This window comes from Fonticula alba (assembly GCF_000388065.1).
Source record: "Fonticula alba strain ATCC 38817 unplaced genomic scaffold supercont2.4, whole genome shotgun sequence".
Taxonomy (NCBI): domain Eukaryota; order Rotosphaerida; family Fonticulaceae; genus Fonticula; species Fonticula alba.
The window spans coordinates 245,807-263,412 of record NW_009242974.1 but is presented as its reverse complement, the minus strand read 5'-3'; the positions used below and the strand labels follow the sequence as shown (position 1 = coordinate 263,412).

Below are 17,606 nucleotides of genomic sequence, written 5' to 3'. Positions count from 1 at the left end.
GGGGCGGCCCTGGGGGCCACGCCTGCGGGTCTTAAAGGGCGGCAGCGGCGGCGGCGGCGGCGGCGGCGGCGGCGGCAGTGGCGGGGGGGTCCCTGCGTTGCCGCGCCCCCCCCCCGTTCGTCGAGGGCGCCCCCGGCCCATGCGCGGTTGGTCCCGTTCCCGGTGCGTGCCTGCCACTCGGCCGGAGCGGAATGCGTCACTTGCGGGCTAAATCGGCCGGCCCTGCCCACCCCCGGGCCGGGAGCCCCAAACTGGCGAGCGGTTCGTTGGTGGGGCGGGGGCGGGGGGGGGGGGCGCGCCCTGTTGCTTTCGGTGGTGACTCGGTGCCTCGTTGCCGCCGGCCCCGCGCCCGGGTCCCCCCGACGGACGAGGCGCCCGTGTGGCTCGCCCTGCAGGGGGGGGGGGGGTATCGCAGGTGGCCCGGGGCCGGCGGTGGCGTGGGCTGGGCGCGCCCTCGGCGGCGGTTTTCGGTGGCAGTCCGGGCCGGCGACTGGTTCCCGGGCGACCCGGCGCCCGCCCGGGGCCCGCGCCTGCGCGCATCACTTGGGGAGGTGCCGGGGAGGGGCAGGGGGCGGCCGGTGGGCGGGTCTCTCCGCCCCCCCCCCCCTCCCGCCGCCGGATTCCCGCGCCCGACTGGCGTGCTGATGGGCTTCGGGCCGAGGCACAAAAGCACGCACGGGCTGCTGGCGCGCATGGAGGCCTTGGCCTCCTGGGAGGCGGGGGGAAATAAAAAAGAGCGAATAGTCCCTCCGGCGAGTCCCTCCGCCGGCCGGAACAAAGAAACGGGCAACACAGCCCCCCTTCCACGAAGATGGGCCATTCCCACCGGGACCGGGGCGGGAGGGCGGGGGAGCCACAGCGAAGGCGCCTGGCGTCCGCCGGGCCCGCGGCCGAAAGCTCCGCCGCCTGGGCCCGGCACGTGGAATGGGCGCACCAAATGGACCCCCGCGTGTCTCTTCCCCCCACTGCGCCCCCTCGTGCGCCCTGCGCTGGATTGCGCGCCAGCACAGGGGCGCCATGACTTCCCGAGCCGGCCCCCGGCGGAGCACCCAGTTCCATGTGCATATACCCCAGGTCTGGCGGCCTACCCCCCCCCGCCCCCTGTACCCCCCCCCCCCCTCTCCCGCACCCTGCCCTGCCGGCGGCGGCGGCGGCGGAGGTCAGCACGCCCCAACACAATGCAATGCTGACCCGCCCTCCCTGCCCCGGCCGCCGACTCCCCCCCCTCCAGCTGCAAGGCCAAGCCGCTCACAAGGGGCCCTGGCACCACCATTCATTGCGTGGCCGCGGGAGGAGCGGCTCGCCGCCCCCCCCCCCCCCGGCGCGCTGCTTTTCCCCGGCCGGCCTGGCCGAGAGCGTCCGGAGGGGGGCGCGCGGGAGGCCGGAGCCCCGCGCTTCACGAGCGGGCATATCACGCACCACTCACGCACGAGTGATCAAGGGCTGGTGCTCGGTCCGGGCCGGATGCCAACGGGGCTGGCGTCGATGCGCCCCTTGACTGCCAGCGGAGGGGCGTGGGGAAGCGGGCTCGGCACGGGTAGACGCCAGTGTCCGCCGCGCGATGGGCCGAGATCTCTGCGGCGTCCGCCCCCGGCATCCATTCGATTCGGCGTCGGCGCCGGCGCCCGGACGCCCCCGGCTCCCACCCCGTCGTCGCCGCCGCCGCCGCCGCCGCCGCCGCCGTCCCGGCGCGCGATTGGTGAAGTCCGCCGGTGAAGCCTCCAAAAGCCGCGGCAATCCGCTGCCGTCGGCAGCCCATTCCCGACCCCATCCGCTCGCCCGCCCGCCTGCCTGCCTGCCCGCCCTCCTTTTCCTCCCTGGCAGCCTGCGGCATTGCACTCATTTCCGTGCTTGAATTCTCCCCTCCCTCGCCCTCCCTCGCCCTCCCTCGCCCTTCCTCGCCCTCCATCGCCCTCCCTCGGCTTGCTCGCTCCCCCTCGCCTCCCTTTCCCTGCCGGATGTCTTCCAACCCGCCGGGTGGCGGCGGACCACCTCCCGCATCTGGCAGCGGCGCCGGGCCCCCGGCCCCCGGAGGCCTGACCCTGCCGCCGTCGATGCAGCACCCCCGCGGCCGGGCCTTCCCGGGGCCGCACCTGCACCCGGTGCCGCCGCATTTTGGCCGGCACCATCCGCCATCCGGGCACATGGCCGCCCCCTCGCCGCAATTGCCGGCCATTGTGAAGCTGCCCCCGCCGCAGGGGGCCGCCCCGCCTGGGGCCTTCCTGCCGCCGGTGCCCGGGGGCGCGCCGGTCCCGCTGGTGTCCCTGCCGGCCGGCCAGTCCGGCATCGAGCTTCCCGCCCCGGGCGTGGGGCCGGCGATCGAGCTCCCCCCGCCGGGCATCGGGCCTGGCCCTCGGCCAGTCACGCCGGGGATTTCCCTGCCGGTGGTGGCCGGCTTCGATTCGACCGGAGCCGGCAGCGCCGCCGCTCCTTCCCAGGGCCCTCCGGTGACGGGGCCCCTCCCACCGCCGGGCATGCCGGGCATCCACCCGGGAGGGCTGCAGCTGCCCGGGCGCCCGGGGGCTTGGACCCTGCCGCCGGCCCCGGCGGACCCCGGGCCGCCGCCCAACTACGGCCCCAGCCACGGGCCAAGCATGGTCGATTACGGCCCACGGCCGGGGGCCGCGATGGCCACCCCCGGGTCGCATGAGCCCCCCAGTTCGGGAGTCACCTTCGTGGGGTCGTCTGCCTCGGCGTCGGCGGCCGCGGCGGCGGCCGTGCCCGCCAGCGCCCCGGCGCCTGGCACTTCGGCTGCCATACCGCAGATTGCCGTCGGGCCGCCCCAATTGGCGGCGCACCTGGTCGCTCGCGAGGGGGGGCTTTCCAGCGCCGATGCCCTGGCATCCGGCGGCATGGCGGCCTCGTCCGGGTCGCTGGCGGCCGGGCCCGGCGCCGCAGGCCGGCACCTTTTCCAGCAATTTGCCCCGGACACGGGCCCCTCGGATGCGTCGATGTCCACCACGCGGGGCCTGCGCCTGGTGACCGAGCTCGAGACGCAGCTCCATTCCGGGGTGATCGCCGTCCAGACGACCGCCCTGTCGCGGCTGCCCGGGCTCCTGGCCACCTTCCCCCTGGCGGAGGTGGTCAACACGGCGGTCCTGCGCCTGGTGGACTTCTTTTGTGGCACGCGGTCGGTGGCCCTGCGCCATGCGTGTCTCGGGGCCGTGCGCACCATGGCCGCCACCGGCTTGCTGGGGCTCATCCTCAACATCGAGGAGGTGGTCACGTCGCTGACGCACGAAACTGCCTTCGGCATGGATCCCGCCGCGCGGGCCCTGACCATCCGGTACGCCGGCCAGCGGCCCTTCCCCTCGCCTCCCACCTGCCCCGGCCCCACTGACCGATGCCTGCCGATGGTCCTCCATCCGCCGCCGCCGCCGCCGCCGCCGCCGCCGCCGCCGCCGCCCTCCCAGCATGGTGTCCGAGATGGCCAGTGTCCTGGCTGACCGGGTTGAAATCCACAATGTGTGCGTAGCTGGGCCTGCTTGGCCGTGGCCTGCTTGTTTGTTTCCCGCCCGCGTGCCGGCCCTGACGCGCTTGCACGCCAGCCTTCGCGAGACACTGTCTTCGTCTTCGGAGTCCTCGACCACATGTGACTTTCGTGTCTTCCAAGCCACCATCAGTGCGGCCGACCGGGTGGCCGCCCTGTCGCCGGTCTTTGCCTCGAGTATTCTCGAGAAAATTGTCACTCTCCTCCAGGGTCCGCCTCAGCACTTGCCCCTTTGTCATCCCCCCCCCCCCCCCCCCCCCCCCCCCCCCCCCCCCCCCCCCCCCCCCCCCCCCCCCCCCCCCCCCCCCCCCCCCCAGCTTCGCCACCTCCCGGCCTCGGCTCGCGACTCACATGCCGGCACAGACCTTCGCCACCCGGCGAGCATTCGTGTCTCCCTGATTTGCCTGCTCAAACACATGTGGCCCTCGGAGGCCGACACCGACCAGGTGCGTTTCGGTCCCCGCCCCCACCGGCCCCGGGGCCCTTTGGCGGATGGCCTTCGCTGCGCTCGTGCTCGTCCGCCGGGGCTGACCTTTCGCTTGGCTCCCTCGCCTCGCGGTGCAGGCTGTCCATCTGTGCTTTGCGGCGATGCGCGCATCGCGCTTCTCCTCGGCCCAGGACGTGTCGCTGCCACTGATCGAGGCATGCATCGGGACTCTGTTGAGCCTGGTCCTCCGGCTGCCGGCGCGCCGCCCGGCCCTGTTCCAGGTCCTGACCGCCTGGGCTCAGACGCTGCTGCTGGGCCGGCGCCAGGCTGACAAGGCCCACCCCGCCGAGGACCTCCTGGCGGTCCCTCTGAGCACGGTGGACCTCCGCCAGGAGGGGCCGGCCATTCTGCTGGGGCATGTGCTGTCTGCAATTCGTTCACTGGTCAGCCAGGGCCAGGAGCTCCCGGTGGATGTGTGTCAGGTATGTGTGATCTGGCCATGGGCGACTCGCGGCGGGCGGCACTCTCGACCATTCTGACGCGTCCTCCCCCCCCCCTCTCCTCGGCGTACAGCATATGCTTGCGACACTCATGCAGCGCGGCCCGGTGTCAGTCTGCGCGCCGATCTGCCAGGTGCTGATCGCGGCCATCGATACGGACCAGGACCGCCATTTGGAGGCTGTCTTCGGCGAGCCCGAGCTCCTGGCCGCGGTGGTGGGACTGGCTTGCTTTGATGATCGCCATGTGCCTGCCATGCGTCTGCTGGTGGTGGCCATCTTCCGCCGATATCACCTCCCGGGCGATGCGGCCTCTCTGGGTATGGCTTTTCCTTTGAGCGTGCTGCCTTTTGCATTTGCCCACAACCTTTGACGTGTGCTGACGCGGCCTTCCCTTTCACGCAGCGACACTGGACAGCTTGGCAGACAAGCTTCTCGCCTCGTTGCGAGCCCACATGTCCCCGGCTGATGAGGGCCGCGAGGCGGTAGCGGACTTGATGGTGCGTGGCTATCCTGTGTGTTGCTCTTTGTTCCCCCACGTCTCCTGCGTGTCTGGGTCTCTCCCCCCCTCTCCCCCCCTCTCTCGACCTCTTCGCCATCGAGCTGACCTCCTCCCTCGCCGGATCGTCCCCTGGGGCAGATCGCCTCGGAGACGGTCGATGCATTGGAGTTGCTGGGTCGGGCCGAGCCGCGCGCAGTCCTGGGCGCCCTGGTCGATGGGACCAGCCTCATCGTCATCCATCTGACTGTGGCCTCCGTGCTCTTTGATCGGCTCGAGGGTACGTGAGCACACCGGCCCCTGGTGATTGGCCTCCGATGGGGACCCTCCCCCCCCTCCCCACTGCTTGTCCTCTTCTCTCCGCCCTGTGGCGGCCTCGGACTGACCATGCGCCCCCCCGTCAGACAACACGACGTCCCGCGCCAAGATGGCCATCCTCCTTCAGCTGCAACACTGCCTTGCAGCGTGCCTGGGCTCGGTGGAGACGCTCCCACTGGACTTGGCCCCGGCCAACCCGACGCTCGGCCCGAGCACCATGGCACTGGATCTGATGGATCGCCTGTTGGAGTTTTCCCTTGCGCAGCCGGTCCCTGCCGGAGGCCTGAGTGCACTGTCCGGCGCCAGCCGGTGCATCGAGCTGCTAGCCACCCTTGTGCTGGTTCTTGGGCGCTTCCCCGGGCTGTATGGACCCGCGGAGGAGGCGCGCCTGCTGGCCGTGGCCGGGCGGCTGTCCAGCGGGGACACGGCCCTGGCCAGTGGTCTGGCCATGGGGACGGAGGCGGAGGAGGCGAGCGCCCCGGGGGGTGGCAGCACGCGCGTTGTCTCCCCGCAGGTGGTTTTCCAGGCGCCAGGCCTGGCCTTCCTGTTGTGCACGGTCGAGCGCATCGCCGGGTTCTGCCTGCGCACCGGTCGGGCGGCGCCACTGGCGCTGCGTTTCTTGGCCGCCCTACCGACCATCGACTTTTCGCATGGGCTCCTGCACCGGGGGCCGGCCTCGTCGTCGGACATGGACAGCCGGCGGCCAGCTGGCCTGACCGGGTCGCACATTCAGACAGCCGCCCCTTCGGAGGTGCAGCAACTCTCTCGCCGCCTTCTGGTCCTGCTCGCGGGCATTGCGGCCACAGCACTGCGTGCACTCGCCGATGAGGATGCCGGTCTGGTGCGCATCATCGAGCCATCGCCATCCTCCTCTCCGTCACCTCTGTCTTACTCACCGTGCTTCGCTGCCATCCTCGTCCCTGTCTCTCCCTGTCCCTTCTGTTGTTCTTTTCTCCTTTGTCCCTCTTCTCTCCCTCTTCTCTCCCTTTTGCCTCCTCTCCCCCTCTTTTTCTTTTCTCCCTCTTTTCTCTCCCTCTTCTCCCCTTTCTCCCTCTTTTTCTCCCTCTCTCTCTCCCTCCCTCTGCCCTTCTGGCGACCCCCGCTTTGTCCCCCGCCCCCCATAGGCAAATGTCCCCTTCGGGCTGGTCCTGAGAGCGCACGACGATGCCCTGGTTCTGGCCCGGACGCTACAGCGGTTTGACCAGCTGGGCGGCCGAGCCGCCTCGCTGGAGGAGGACTTCTCCCCCTCCATTCGCTCGCATTATCGCTTCCTCTGCAACTTCCTCCTGCTTCAGTCCCGTACTTTCGCCTGCCTGCGTCAACTGCAGCAGCTAGCCTCGCTGGCCGACAGCGTTGATGTCGACCGGCTGCACGCGGTGCAGGTACGCCACGGCCACAGCCACAGGCCTTCCGCCCTTCGGGCCGGCGTTCGCTTTGGCGGTCTCCTTTGCTGATCATGTTCTTTCCCCTTCGTGGCACCCTGTCGGTGGGCTCTTCCTTGGCGACGGCATGTAGGCCGAGCAGCTGGCCGCGCACCTGGCCCTGCTCTCGGAGGGCCACCTGAAGCTCATCCGCCTTCACTTCGATCTGGATTCCTTCACGCAGGCAGAGCTTCACCGGTGCGTGCCGCTCGCCCTTCTCACCCTTGCTTTTCCAGGATCACGCTTGCTCGCCCCTCTCCCCCCCCCTTTTCCATACGTACACGTATACGTACATGTACATGTACACGTACACGTATACGTACATGTACATATACACGTACACGTACACGTATACGTACATGTACATATACACGTACACGTACACGTATACGTACATGTACATATACACGTACACGTATACGCACACGCACACGCACACGCACATTAAGTGGCCCTTCTCCCCATCGCCACTCCCCTCCCTCCGGACACATCTAACACCCGTCGTGCTTTTTCGTCCTGCCAGCCGCTCGATCCTTTTGCACATCCTGTCGAAGGCCATTCGCAGCCGCGACCCGGATAGCCTTTGCCTGCGGTCGGCACTCGGGCTCCTGGGCCAGCCACTGTCACAAGCCCCCCCGCCGATGGAGGAGCCGGATGCCACCATGAGTGATGCCTCAAACGCGGATGGGGATTTCGACTTTGCCTTTGGCTCGGACGCCACGGGCGGGCTGGATGGTTTGCTATCCCTGGCGGGATGCGGGGGCTCCCCCTCGATGGAGGACGCCCCTGCTCCGCGGGTGCCGATGCAGCATGTGGCCGCATTTGCACGGGCACTCCTGTTGCACAGCCCGCTCGGCCTGCCGGCGTATGTCCTGCAGCTGCTGAGCTCGGAATTGTCCGGTGGCCTGTCCGGCCGCGCGGGCGACTCGACGCAGTGCTTGCTCCGGGTGCTTCCGACGTGCCATGCGACCGCACCGGCCTCGCCGGCCTCCCCGGACGCCGGGACAATGGCGCCGATGGAGATCCACATGCCGGAGGACTCGCAGCTGGTCCTCAATGTGGCCATCCAGGTGACCCCGCCATCTCGCCGGGACTCGGCCACCCTGGAGCGCATCCTCTGCCGGCACCTGGCCCTCGATGCCGGGGCCCAGGGCGCCGGGCGCGAGGGGCCTCGGCTGGGCATTGACTCCTTCGAGAGCTGGTCGGGGGCCTCCTCGAGCGCCGCACTCGGCACCCTGGTGTCGGATGTCGGGGCGTCCCCGGGGAGGGGCCTCCCCGTGGCGGGTTCGGCCGCCGGTCCGCCGGTGGCGGCTCTGGTGTGGTGTGTGCCGCTGAGTGGGGACCTGGCCGCGACCGATGGGCGTGATTTGGGCGACCCGCACTTCCGGGCCCCGGGTCCTGGCGGGCCCGGGCCGGCGGACATCGACCTTGTGGACTTGTTCTCGGCATCCGGCCGCATGGCGCGGGTTGTTCCCCTGGCCGGATCGAGCGCGCACGCCACCGACAGTCGGCCTCTGGACCTGGCCACCTCGGACGAGCTCCCCCCGGTGGCGGGGGTCTCTTCCGGCTCGGCGGCCCGCCCGGTGCTGAGCCTGGCCGGCGGCCAGCCAAGCAGCCCGGCCAGCCAGACGGCCCTGCGTGGCACGCGCTTTGCCCAGGCCTCGTTCACTTTCGCCCGGGGGGACCTGTTTGTCGGGGGCGCCGATGCCCTGCCGCCCGTCGAGTCGGCGGACCTGCCACTTCTCCTGGACCCGGCTGCGCAATCCCGGCGCCGCGCGCGGCATGAGCCCTCGCCGGCGTCCGCCTCCTCGCCGGCGACCGTGGTCAGCCTCTTCGATCCCGGGCGCCGGCGGCGGCTGCTGGTGTCCGCCCTGTTGGTGGACCCGGCCGGCCGGACCTGGTTCTCCGGGTCCTACCAGCTGGTGGACATTGTATCCCACAATTAGACACATCACGTGGCTCGATCTGCCGCTGGACCTTCCTGTCTTTGATCCGCGGTGTGTGTGCTCGGTAGGGGGAGGAGTCTGCCAGGGGACCTCTTTGAGAGAGAGAGAGAGAGAGACATAGAGAGGTGCGGCACCGATGCCGGGGCGGTGGGGGCCGGCGCGGCGGTGGTCATGGTCTCGCTGTGGAGGGGGCGGGGCGCGGGGCGCGCGGGGGGCGATGGGTGGGCAGATTTTTCCCGCGGCACCGCCGGCCACCGGGCTGTCGGGGCCCAGTCGGACATCCCATCCTGGTCCTCCCTCCTGATTCTCGCCTTGCCCCCTTCCAGATAGCTCCTGCCATGGTATGCGCCGGGGTGTGGGTGGCCTTTTTTCCTTCCCCCCCCCCCCTCCCGTATGCCTGTCTGGCCCGATGGGGTGCCCACCCTCGCCGACGCTAATCCTGCCCCCCCCCCCCCCCATGTCTCTTCCCTCCTCGATGCGCAGGCCGGACAAGCTGAGAAGAAGCGCGCCGCGTCCAACGAGGCGCGCCTCCAACTCCTGATGATCGGCTCGGCCGTCTCCTGCGTGCGTGGCTCCCCTGCTGCCTCCCTCTTGTCGTCCTGCCGGTCCCCGCGGCATGTGCACTAATACGCCCGGCCCCGACCCCGGCCCCGACCCCGGCCCCGGCCCCGGCCCCGACATGGCAGGCTCTTCACCTGGTCTTGGCCCTGGTGCTGGGCTCCTACGACCGGTGGCTCTCCTCGCTGGCGCTGCTCATCGCCGGGGGGACGGTGTTTTACCTGCGCCGCCTCGGGGCGGCCACCTACGGCCCGGTGCCCGGGCATGTGGTGCAGATGGCCCAGCGCGCGGGCAACCCGGTCCCCACCCGGGGCCCGCTGGTGTCGGTCGGCGCCGACCTGACCATCGGCGTGGCCAACCTCATCGGCGACTCGGCCATCCTCTGCTGGGTGCCGCTGGTCCTGCGCCCGATTCTCGGCCGCTGGATGTGGTACTTCCTGTTGACGGTGCGTGACACCTGTGGCCTCTGCCGTCCGGCGGTGCTCCTGTGCCGGGGTCTAACGTCGCATCCCCATGTGTCCCTCGGCGCCCGGCTGTCGGCAGATCCCCGGCCTCTGGGCATACTCCACCTACGCCAACCTCTCGACCGGCCCGATGGGAAGCATGCTCAGCATGCTTCTTGGGGGAATCTTTGGCCGGGGTGCCGGCTCGGCTGAGCAGGACGCCCTGGGCGCCGGCGATGAGGCCCCCGGCCCCAAGCAGAAGCAGAAGCGCAAGGTCATCCGTGCTTGAGTGTGCGTGTGTGCGTGTGAGAGAGAGAGGGGCGTGTGGGCGGGCGGGCATGTCCGCGGGCCTGTTTTTCCTCGAGCCTTCGACCTTTCAACACTGCTCATGCCCTGCCGAGATCCTTCTTGCTGTGTTTCCCCCTTGCGCCTCCTTTGCTCGGCTTCTCCCCGGCTCTCGGAAATACACATAGTCTGCCTCCCCTTGCTGTGGTCTTGCGCTCGCCGCGGTCCCTTGCCCCGCGAAGGAAAGACAGGGAGCCCGAGACGCATGCCAATGTATCATGTCAGGCCTTCTGCCCGGATCCTCGCCCCCCTCTTCGGCCACCGGGAAATCATCCGTCTAACATTGTGTGTATGGCGCGCGTGCCCGAACTCCAGAGAGGGAGAGAGAGAGAGAGGCAGCGAAAAAGAAAACACGCGAAAGGAGGGAAGCATCCCCCCGGGGTGGAGAGGCGGCCAAGGGGAGAAGCGCTGCCCGTGGTCTGGGCATGTCACATCACTCAAGCAGTGGCCTTCGCCTGGAGCTCCTCCATGGCCTGCACTTCGGGGCTCGAGGGGAATGTCCGCTTGGCGCGGCTGAGGAAGCCCCGGATGATGGTCCGAGCCTGGTAGAGATCGGTCTTGGCCAGGCCCTCGGCATCTGGGGCCCCGCTGGCCCGGTGCCGGCTGGCGCGTGCCAGCAGCGCCTCCACCGCCGCGGTGGTGTGCTCGGAGACGGCCTTCAGGCTGGCGGCGTCATTTTCCCACCCCGAGCGCAAGTTCGACGCGCGGTAGGCTCGGAGGTACAGGTCGACCGCCTTGTCATCCAGGCACATGGTCTGGGTCACCTCGGGCAGGGGCTCATAGTGCTCCGGGTGCACCCGCTGCACATAGTGGCTGGAGGGGAGGTTGGACTTGAAACGGAAGTCGAAGAACTGCGCACAGATGGCCAGGACATTGGCATTCCCCGGGCACGCCTCGACGATGCGATCCACCAGGGACTCCAGCTGGCCGGTGTACCGATGCACTATGCGGAGGACAGCGCACAGGGGAGGAGGGGGGGGGAGAAAGGGGGCGGGGGGCGGAGGTGGTGCGGGGCGTGCTCGGCCGGTCAGTCCACAGGGATCAGCCTCGTCGGTGGCAGGTGGCCTGGAGGGGCATTTGCGCGTACGGGGGGTTTCCGAGGCATCGGACTTGCCGGTCATGTATGCATGGATGAGGCGGCCGAAGTTCTGCTCGTCGATCGGATTGTCCTTGCGGATCTCGAGCAGTCGGGACATGCCGAGGATGACATCGGAGTACTCGTTGACCACGAGGCTGACGAGGACCAGGTTCTCCCACATGCGCCAGCTGTCGCGATTGAGCCGAGTGGCCTCCTTGAGCGACCGGTGAGATTCGACACTGGGCAAGTGCCATGGATGGCACACGGAAGGGGGGGGGGGGGGCAGAGAGAGAGAGAGAGCGAGCGAGCGAGGAGGGGTGTAAGTTCGTGGGAGGAGGTCCCCTCTCCCCGGCCCTGGCCGACGAACGGCCAAGGAGGGGAGCCAGGCTGGGCAAAGGGAGAGAGAGAGGGAAAAAGAGAGCAGGGCAAGAACCCGCCTTGGGCCCCAACGCACAGGCGCCCCATCTTGGTGTAGTAGATGGACAGATTGGACCAGGCCTCGGCGTCATCCGGCGCCAGGGACACCACGCGCGTCAGGGCCCCGGCCGCCTTGGGCCAGTTCTCCAGCTTGGCATACGCCCCGGAGAGGGTCCACCAGTTGTGCTCACCCAGGGGGTTCAGCCGGCTGGCGTGCTCCAGGTGCGGCAGGGCGCGCTCAACCTCGTCATTCTTGAAGTGAATCAGCCCGAGGGCCCGGTGCGCGCGGGCGTAGTGGCCGCCGCGAGCCAGGGCCAGGGCCTGCTCGTAGGGCTGCGTGTCACGCGAGCCCAGGATATCCCCCAGAATGCAGTACATCTTCGGGGTCGGGTGCTGGGCCAGCTGCTCGCGGACCACGGCCTCGGCCCGGGAAGACTGTCCCGTGCGAGCCAGACAGGTGATGAGGCCCTCCCAGTTCTCCAGCTTCTCGAAGAGGTCCAGCGCGGACTTCAGCAGGCCGAGCTTGGTGAAGAGGGTGGCCAGGTCACTCTGCATGCGCCACAGATTCGGATAGTCCAGCTGGTAGAAGAGGCTCCCGCGCGAGGCGACCCCGGGCTCGGCGTCCGCAAACTGATCCACCAGGGCCTGGATCTGGAGCGTGGCGCGCTCCAGGCGACGGGTCTTGCTGGCCTCAAGGCGCGACCGAAGCAGCAGCGTGCTCGAGTGGACGAGCCAGTTCTTCGGCGACTCGATGAGGTACTGTGTGTGTGTGTGTGTGTGTGTGTGTGTGCGTGCGATGGGCGGAACCAGGCGCAGGGTCAATGGCCAGGACATGCGGGCACCGGGGGTGGCATGCACATGGGTGCATGGGGGAATGGCTCGGCAGCAGGACGTACCTCAACGAAGGCGGTCAGCTCGGTCGAGGTCAGGTCGCTGGAGGGGTCCTTCAGCTTGAAGTAGTTGCTGCGATGTGGGTGTGTGCGTGGGTTTGGGGTGTTTTTTTTCCCCGGCGGAGAGCCGGGGGCGTGTCGGGTCAGTGGCAGCGAGGCCAGGATGCATGGGCGCCGGAGGAGGGAGCCACCGGAGGGGAAGGGGAAAGGACCCAGGATGGAGGCAGGAGGGAGGCCGCGCACCTGAAGCCCAAGAGGATGGCCTGATCCAGGGGGAAGATGGCCTCGGAGGTCAGCTGGCCAACCTCGGCAGCGGCCGAGTCATCCAGGCGCATGCGGTCCAGCAGCTGGTCGTCATTCAGGTCCAGGGCCTTGGGGATGTCGGTCTCGGCGGCCGGCTGGCTGGGCTTCTGGCCGAAGTACTGGGCCTTGGCCGTGTCGGAGTACCGGGCGAAAACCACGAGCATGGTCCGGGCGTCGAGCTGGAACTTGGTCTTCCGGCCGAGGGCGCCGGTCAGCTCCCACTCGAGCCCGGTGGCCGCCTGGGCCGCCACCAGGGCCGCATGGCAGGTCAGGTCGTGGAAGTAGTGCAGCGCACAGGCGTGCTCCAGGTAGAAGCGCGCGTAGATCAAGGACACCGGGCTGCCCGGGGGGCAGTCCGGATCCGTGGCCGGGTGCGGCTTGCCCAGCAACGAGGGCAGGGCCAGCCCGCCGGGGCCCGCCGGCAGGCTCAGGAAGAACTCCCGGTGCCGGGCGTACACAGCCTCGCGCAGGTTCATGCACCGGTCATCGAGCATGCGCTGGTGGGCGAAGGTCACACGGGCCGACCAGAGGAGGGCAGTCTGCATCCGGGTGAGCGCCCACCCGCCGGGCGACGGGGCAGGGGGGGAAGGGGGGACGAGGGAAAAGGGTGAGTGGGCTGGGAGCAAAAGGGGGGGAGGGGAGGAAGCAGGCGCCTGGCAGCACGCCGGCGATGGCGGCGTACGGTGAGCTCATGCGCGGCAAAGAGGGGCGCCGCATGCTCGAAGAGCAGGACCGCCGCGATCAGCAGAGCCGGCTCCCGGAGGAGGGGGTACGCGTCGGCCTCATCTTGAGACACCCACGCCACGGCGGCGCGTTGCCAGGTGATCGCATCGGCCGGGTCGAACCCGGGCGACAGCAGGGCAAAGGCCGGGGCCACCGGGGCCTCGAGGGCCGGGCCCAGCCAGTTGGCCTGGACGAAGGCCTGGAGCAGGGCCGCGCCGAGGATGAGCAGCGAGAGGGCCGAGTCGGGCGTGTGGTCGGTCCCGGCGCAATGCGCCGCCAGCCGGGCGCTCAGGTCGGCAACCGCGTCTGTTTGCGGCGGAGCGGGGGAGGACGTCCGGAGGGGGGTCAGGATCGTCGCGAGTCTCCAGGGAGGAGCGCCATTGGCGGAGGGCAGGGGAGGGAGCAGGCGCACCGTCAAACTGCAGGGGGCCACTGGAGGCCAGAATCTCCCGGGCAAAGGGCGAGGTGATGATTGGGGCGAAGTCGCCAGCCAGGAAGTCCTTGGCAAACTGGAAGGAGGCAGACTCTGCGGATGGAGGCCCAGGGGGTGGGGTCGACGGCGTGAGGCAGGGGCTGTGAGCGGGGAGGGGCAGGCGCAAAAGAAAGAAGGGGACCCGGCCCGGCCGGGCAGCGGGCAAACGGCCATCCGGCGAACGGACCATCGAGGCCGGCCAGGGCGCTGACGCCCTCCGGGCTGAGGAGGGCCCACTCGATCTGCTGGTACAGCTGCATCGTCGTCGAGGGGTGGAGTGGGGTGGAGCGGACCGGGGCAAGCAGAGATGGCGGGGCGGTATGTGCGTGCGTGTGTGTGTGCGTGCGTGCGTGTGTCTATGTGATCGAGGAGGAGAGGGCTGGCGAAGAACGATCCCGCCCGGGCGACGCGCCAGCCAATGAATGGCGGCCCGGTCGGAGGTCGCGTGGGGGGGGGGGGGGGGGAGCCATCCTCCTCGCGCCCGGCGCCAGGCCAAGCGTGGGGGGAAGGGCGGGAGCGCGTGTGCGTGCGTACGTGCGTGCGCGTCCGCACGAGACGGCGCCGCCGGGGGCTCGCTTCCCGAGAGACCGGGAGGGAGGACCGGGCCGGGCCGGCCGACTACGGAGAACCAGCCAGAATCTTGCGCACAGCGTGGGATTGGTAATCAGCGGATAGGGCTTTCAAAAAACAATCCGGCTGATCCGGCCGGAGAATGCTGTTTCTACATGGGTTGGCATCCGTCATGGCGCGAGGTCCGCCGGCAGCTCCCGGCCATCCGCCGGTGCGGGGGTGGTTGGAGCATTCGCCAGCCCCTGTGGAGGGGGCGGGGGCGCGCGCACGGCCCCGTCGCGCATCACCTCCCTCCACGGGTGGGTTCTGATCTCGGCCCCAGCGAGCCAGGCCAACACAAGAGAAGCCACTCCGCCCGGTGTTGACCCTCATGAGCTGTCGACACAAATCTCCTCCTCCCCACCTGCACACACACACCTGCACACACACACCTGCACACACCTACATACACCTGCACATTTTTGCACATTTCTGCACACGCCTGCACACACCTGCTGCCACACATTTGGCTCCTGGCTTTCCCCCTTGGGCTTCCCCAGCCATGGAGCATCCTCCCGGGGACAGCGCATCGCGGCTGGATCTGCACGGGGCGCTGCACCTTCTGCTCCGGCGGGTCGTTGCATTGTCGGCCGATGTCGTCCCGATCGACGGGGCAACCGACCCGGCACCGCTGTCGGTGCTGGCGCCGCCGGAGTACGATGGGCACGATGCCCCGAAGGCCGACAAGGCGGCCGACTTGGTGTTGGATTACCTGCTGATGCAGGATGCCCCCTGGACGGACCGGCAGACGTTTGCCCGCTCGGTGCTGGCTTTCCTTTCGGTTCGCCACTCTCATTTGCGCAGGAGGCCGGCTTCCTCCCCCCCCCCCCTCGGCGGAGATGGCGAAGACTAACATGCGCTCGGCGTGACAGACGCTCCCCTGGCCGGCTCTGGGTCCGCACGTCCGCGCGGCCCTGCTCACTGTCCTGGGCGCGGCTCTCTTCCCGGGACCGGGGCAGCCGGCCGGGGCCGAGGCATTTGAAATGTGCATGGGGGAATTCCCGTTGCTGCTGGCGGAGGCCGCTTTCCGGGCCTTCCCCCGGGGGGGTCCCGTTGAGGCGTTGCTCGATCGCGAGCCGCGCCGGTGCCAGGATGACGAGTATTTCGGCCTGCTGCGGGGAATGCGGCGCCCGGACGCCTCGATCGAGGGGGAGCACGGCCACGCGGGCGGCTGTCAGCTCACCGCGCAGGATGAGCTGAATCAGCATCGGCTCCGCGAGGCGAATGCCTATGCCCAGGCCCAGGGCCTGGTGTTTTGGGACGACGATGACGAGGATGCCGATGGTGCCGGGGCGGTCGACGGTGATGTGGCCATGGACCATGGGCTTGGCGGCCTGACTGCGGGCAGCCTGCACGCGGATTTGGTGGATTTCTCTTTGTCCCTGGCCGATACCGACCGGCCGGCCCTTTCGACCGAGGAGTTGTACCTGCCACGGCGGGTGGATGCCATGGAGCGGGCCGCGGCGCTCGGGGTGTTCCTGCGGGCGGTCGAGGCCTGCGCAGGCGAGGAACACGCGGGCAGCTCCCTCCTTCGATGGTGCGTGGATCTGTGCCCTCTTCTTGGGCGCCGGGAGGAGGGGGGGGGGGGGGGGGCAGCGGGCCATCTTGTCGCTGGGCGGGCGTTCATTCCCCTTGTCCCCCTGCCCTCTTGCGACTGACAACGAAGCAGGCTCTCGGACCATGTGCTGGATGCCGGGAATCTGGAGGAAGCCCTGGCCACCGAGCATGGCGCGCACGCGTCGGAGGTGGGACGCGCGCTGCTGGCCGGCCTGCTGGCCCTGCCTGCCGAGAGCCCCCTGGGGGAGCGCTTTGTCCGGGGGTCGCCCGGCCGGGGGTGGCCCGGGGCGGAGGAGCTGCTGGGGCGCTGGCTGCAGGCCGGCGGCTCGGTGGCCACGTCGACGCTGGCGGCGCTGGCGGCCGTTGGCCGGGGGCGTCCCCTCTGTCGGAGCCGCTGTCCGGTGTTGGCGGGAGCCTTCCCGCGGGTGGTGCGGCTTGCGTGCCAAGGCACCGACCGGTTTTTGCGCCAGGCGGCGGTGGCCTGTTTGGGGGCATTGCCCGGGTGCTGTCGGAGCCCCTTGCCGGCGCTCGGGGTCTCGCTGGCCCCGATGTCCGGGCTGTTGGTGGCGTCGCCCGGCACGCCGGCGGCCCTGGAGGCCGTCAGCCAGCTGGCCGGCAGCCAGTTCGATTGTGACTGCAAGCAGGACCGGGAGCAGGTCGCTGCTGGGGCTGGCCTGCCGACCGAGGCGGCGCCCATGTGCGCGCACTGCGCGCTGGCCTGGTGCCGGGTGCTTGTGCAGCTGGTGCGCGCAGCTGGCGGGGCCCGTGTCGGTGCGGAGGCTCCGCTGTTTCCGGGGCCCGACACGGCGGCGGCCGCGGCGGCTGCCGGCCGGTGCCACGGCGGCGCACGGTCGGCCTACCTGGCCGCCTGGCAGGACTTGGCTCCCGGGCAGGCGGACCAGCGGACACAGCAGCACGCGGCCGTGGCCTTGGAGTGTGTGCTCCGTCGGCTGGAGGCCGGCGGCGTGGCAGCACTCCGGGCTGCTTGCCGGCTTGAGGACGCTCGCCCGGCCCTGCTGGCCACGGTGGCCGGCATGGTTCTGGCCTTGCAAGTGAGCCAGTCGGCCGGGGTGACGGATGCCCTGGCCCGGGCGATCACCCGGGCATGGGCCATGGTCCGGCTTGCCAATCGGGAGTGGGCGCTTTCCGGCCCGGACAGCCCTCGAGCGCGGGCCCTGGCGGCGCTCGGCTGCCGGGCGGCTCTGGGGACCGTGGCCGGGCTGTCCGGCTCGCGGGGGTCCGGCGCGGCCGACTCTCGGGCCCTTGTCAGTCTTTGGGAGCTGCTGGCGGCCCTGGGCCCCGGGCTGTGGGATGCCCTGGCCGGGCAGCTGCTGGCGCCGGGTGACTCGTCGCCCGACATGGATGTCCCCCTGGAGAAGCAGCTCGAGCAGGTCCTCCACTCGATGAGCCCGTGCATGGGGCTGGTGCGTGCCGTGCCGTCACTCCCCCTTCTCGAGCCGTGCCTTCTTTTGTCTTTCCCTTTCCTCCTGGCCCCTCCTCTGCCACTGTCTCGCTGGGTTCTGTCACCTCGTCTCACCGGTTTCTGTGGCCATGTCTCGTTGGTTTCCGCCGCTGCCTCGCCGATCTCTGCCGCTGTGTCCCGGTGTCTGCCG

The 17,606-nt window shown here is 69.9% G+C and overlaps 5 protein-coding genes across 5 annotated transcripts in view; 3 read left to right on the top strand and 2 right to left on the bottom strand.

The window, feature by feature from the left end:
• Positions 1-141, bottom strand: part of H696_02602 (oxoglutarate dehydrogenase (succinyl-transferring), E1 component) — a gene marked incomplete at its 5' end in the record, with an annotated part of 3,540 nt that extends 3,399 nt beyond the window's left edge. The window contains one exon of the mRNA XM_009496513.1: positions 21-141. Coding sequence (XP_009494788.1) covers positions 21-141 — 121 coding nt within the window. The remainder of the gene's footprint in view (positions 1-20) is intronic.
• Positions 142-1,772: 1,631 nt separating this feature from the next.
• H696_02601 (hypothetical protein) lies at positions 1,773-8,636 on the top strand. The gene is made up of 12 exons (XM_009496512.1): positions 1,773-3,286; positions 3,414-3,467; positions 3,549-3,700; positions 3,854-3,936; positions 4,055-4,399; positions 4,491-4,734; positions 4,820-4,914; positions 5,055-5,193; positions 5,318-6,072; positions 6,356-6,613; positions 6,747-6,850; positions 7,176-8,636. The coding sequence occupies exons 1-12, from the start codon at positions 1,959-1,961 to the stop codon at positions 8,596-8,598; spliced, it is 4,980 nt and encodes a 1,659-aa protein (XP_009494787.1). The 5' UTR covers positions 1,773-1,958; the 3' UTR covers positions 8,599-8,636.
• Positions 8,637-8,881: 245 nt separating this feature from the next.
• H696_02600 (hypothetical protein) lies at positions 8,882-10,244 on the top strand. Its single transcript, XM_009496511.1, has 4 exons — positions 8,882-8,939; positions 9,082-9,162; positions 9,285-9,602; positions 9,700-10,244. Exons 1-4 carry the CDS (start codon positions 8,937-8,939, stop codon positions 9,886-9,888), a joined length of 591 nt encoding a protein of 196 aa, XP_009494786.1. The 5' UTR covers positions 8,882-8,936; the 3' UTR covers positions 9,889-10,244.
• Positions 10,217-14,168, bottom strand: H696_02599 (hypothetical protein). The gene is made up of 8 exons (XM_009496510.1): positions 14,015-14,168; positions 13,768-13,881; positions 13,315-13,661; positions 12,573-13,171; positions 12,336-12,402; positions 11,477-12,198; positions 11,032-11,261; positions 10,217-10,887 (listed from the first exon to the last, which is right to left on the bottom strand). Exons 1-8 carry the CDS (start codon positions 14,085-14,087, stop codon positions 10,382-10,384), a joined length of 2,658 nt encoding a protein of 885 aa, XP_009494785.1. The 5' UTR covers positions 14,088-14,168; the 3' UTR covers positions 10,217-10,381.
• A 629-nt stretch (positions 14,169-14,797) lies between these two features.
• The window catches only part of H696_02598 (hypothetical protein), a 4,221-nt gene continuing 1,412 nt past the window's right edge, over positions 14,798-17,606 (top strand). Inside the window, exons 1-3 of the mRNA XM_009496509.1 lie at positions 14,798-15,217; positions 15,309-15,973; positions 16,106-17,417. Coding sequence (XP_009494784.1) covers positions 14,939-15,217; positions 15,309-15,973; positions 16,106-17,417 — 2,256 coding nt within the window. The 5' untranslated portion in view covers positions 14,798-14,938. The remainder of the gene's footprint in view (positions 15,218-15,308; positions 15,974-16,105; positions 17,418-17,606) is intronic.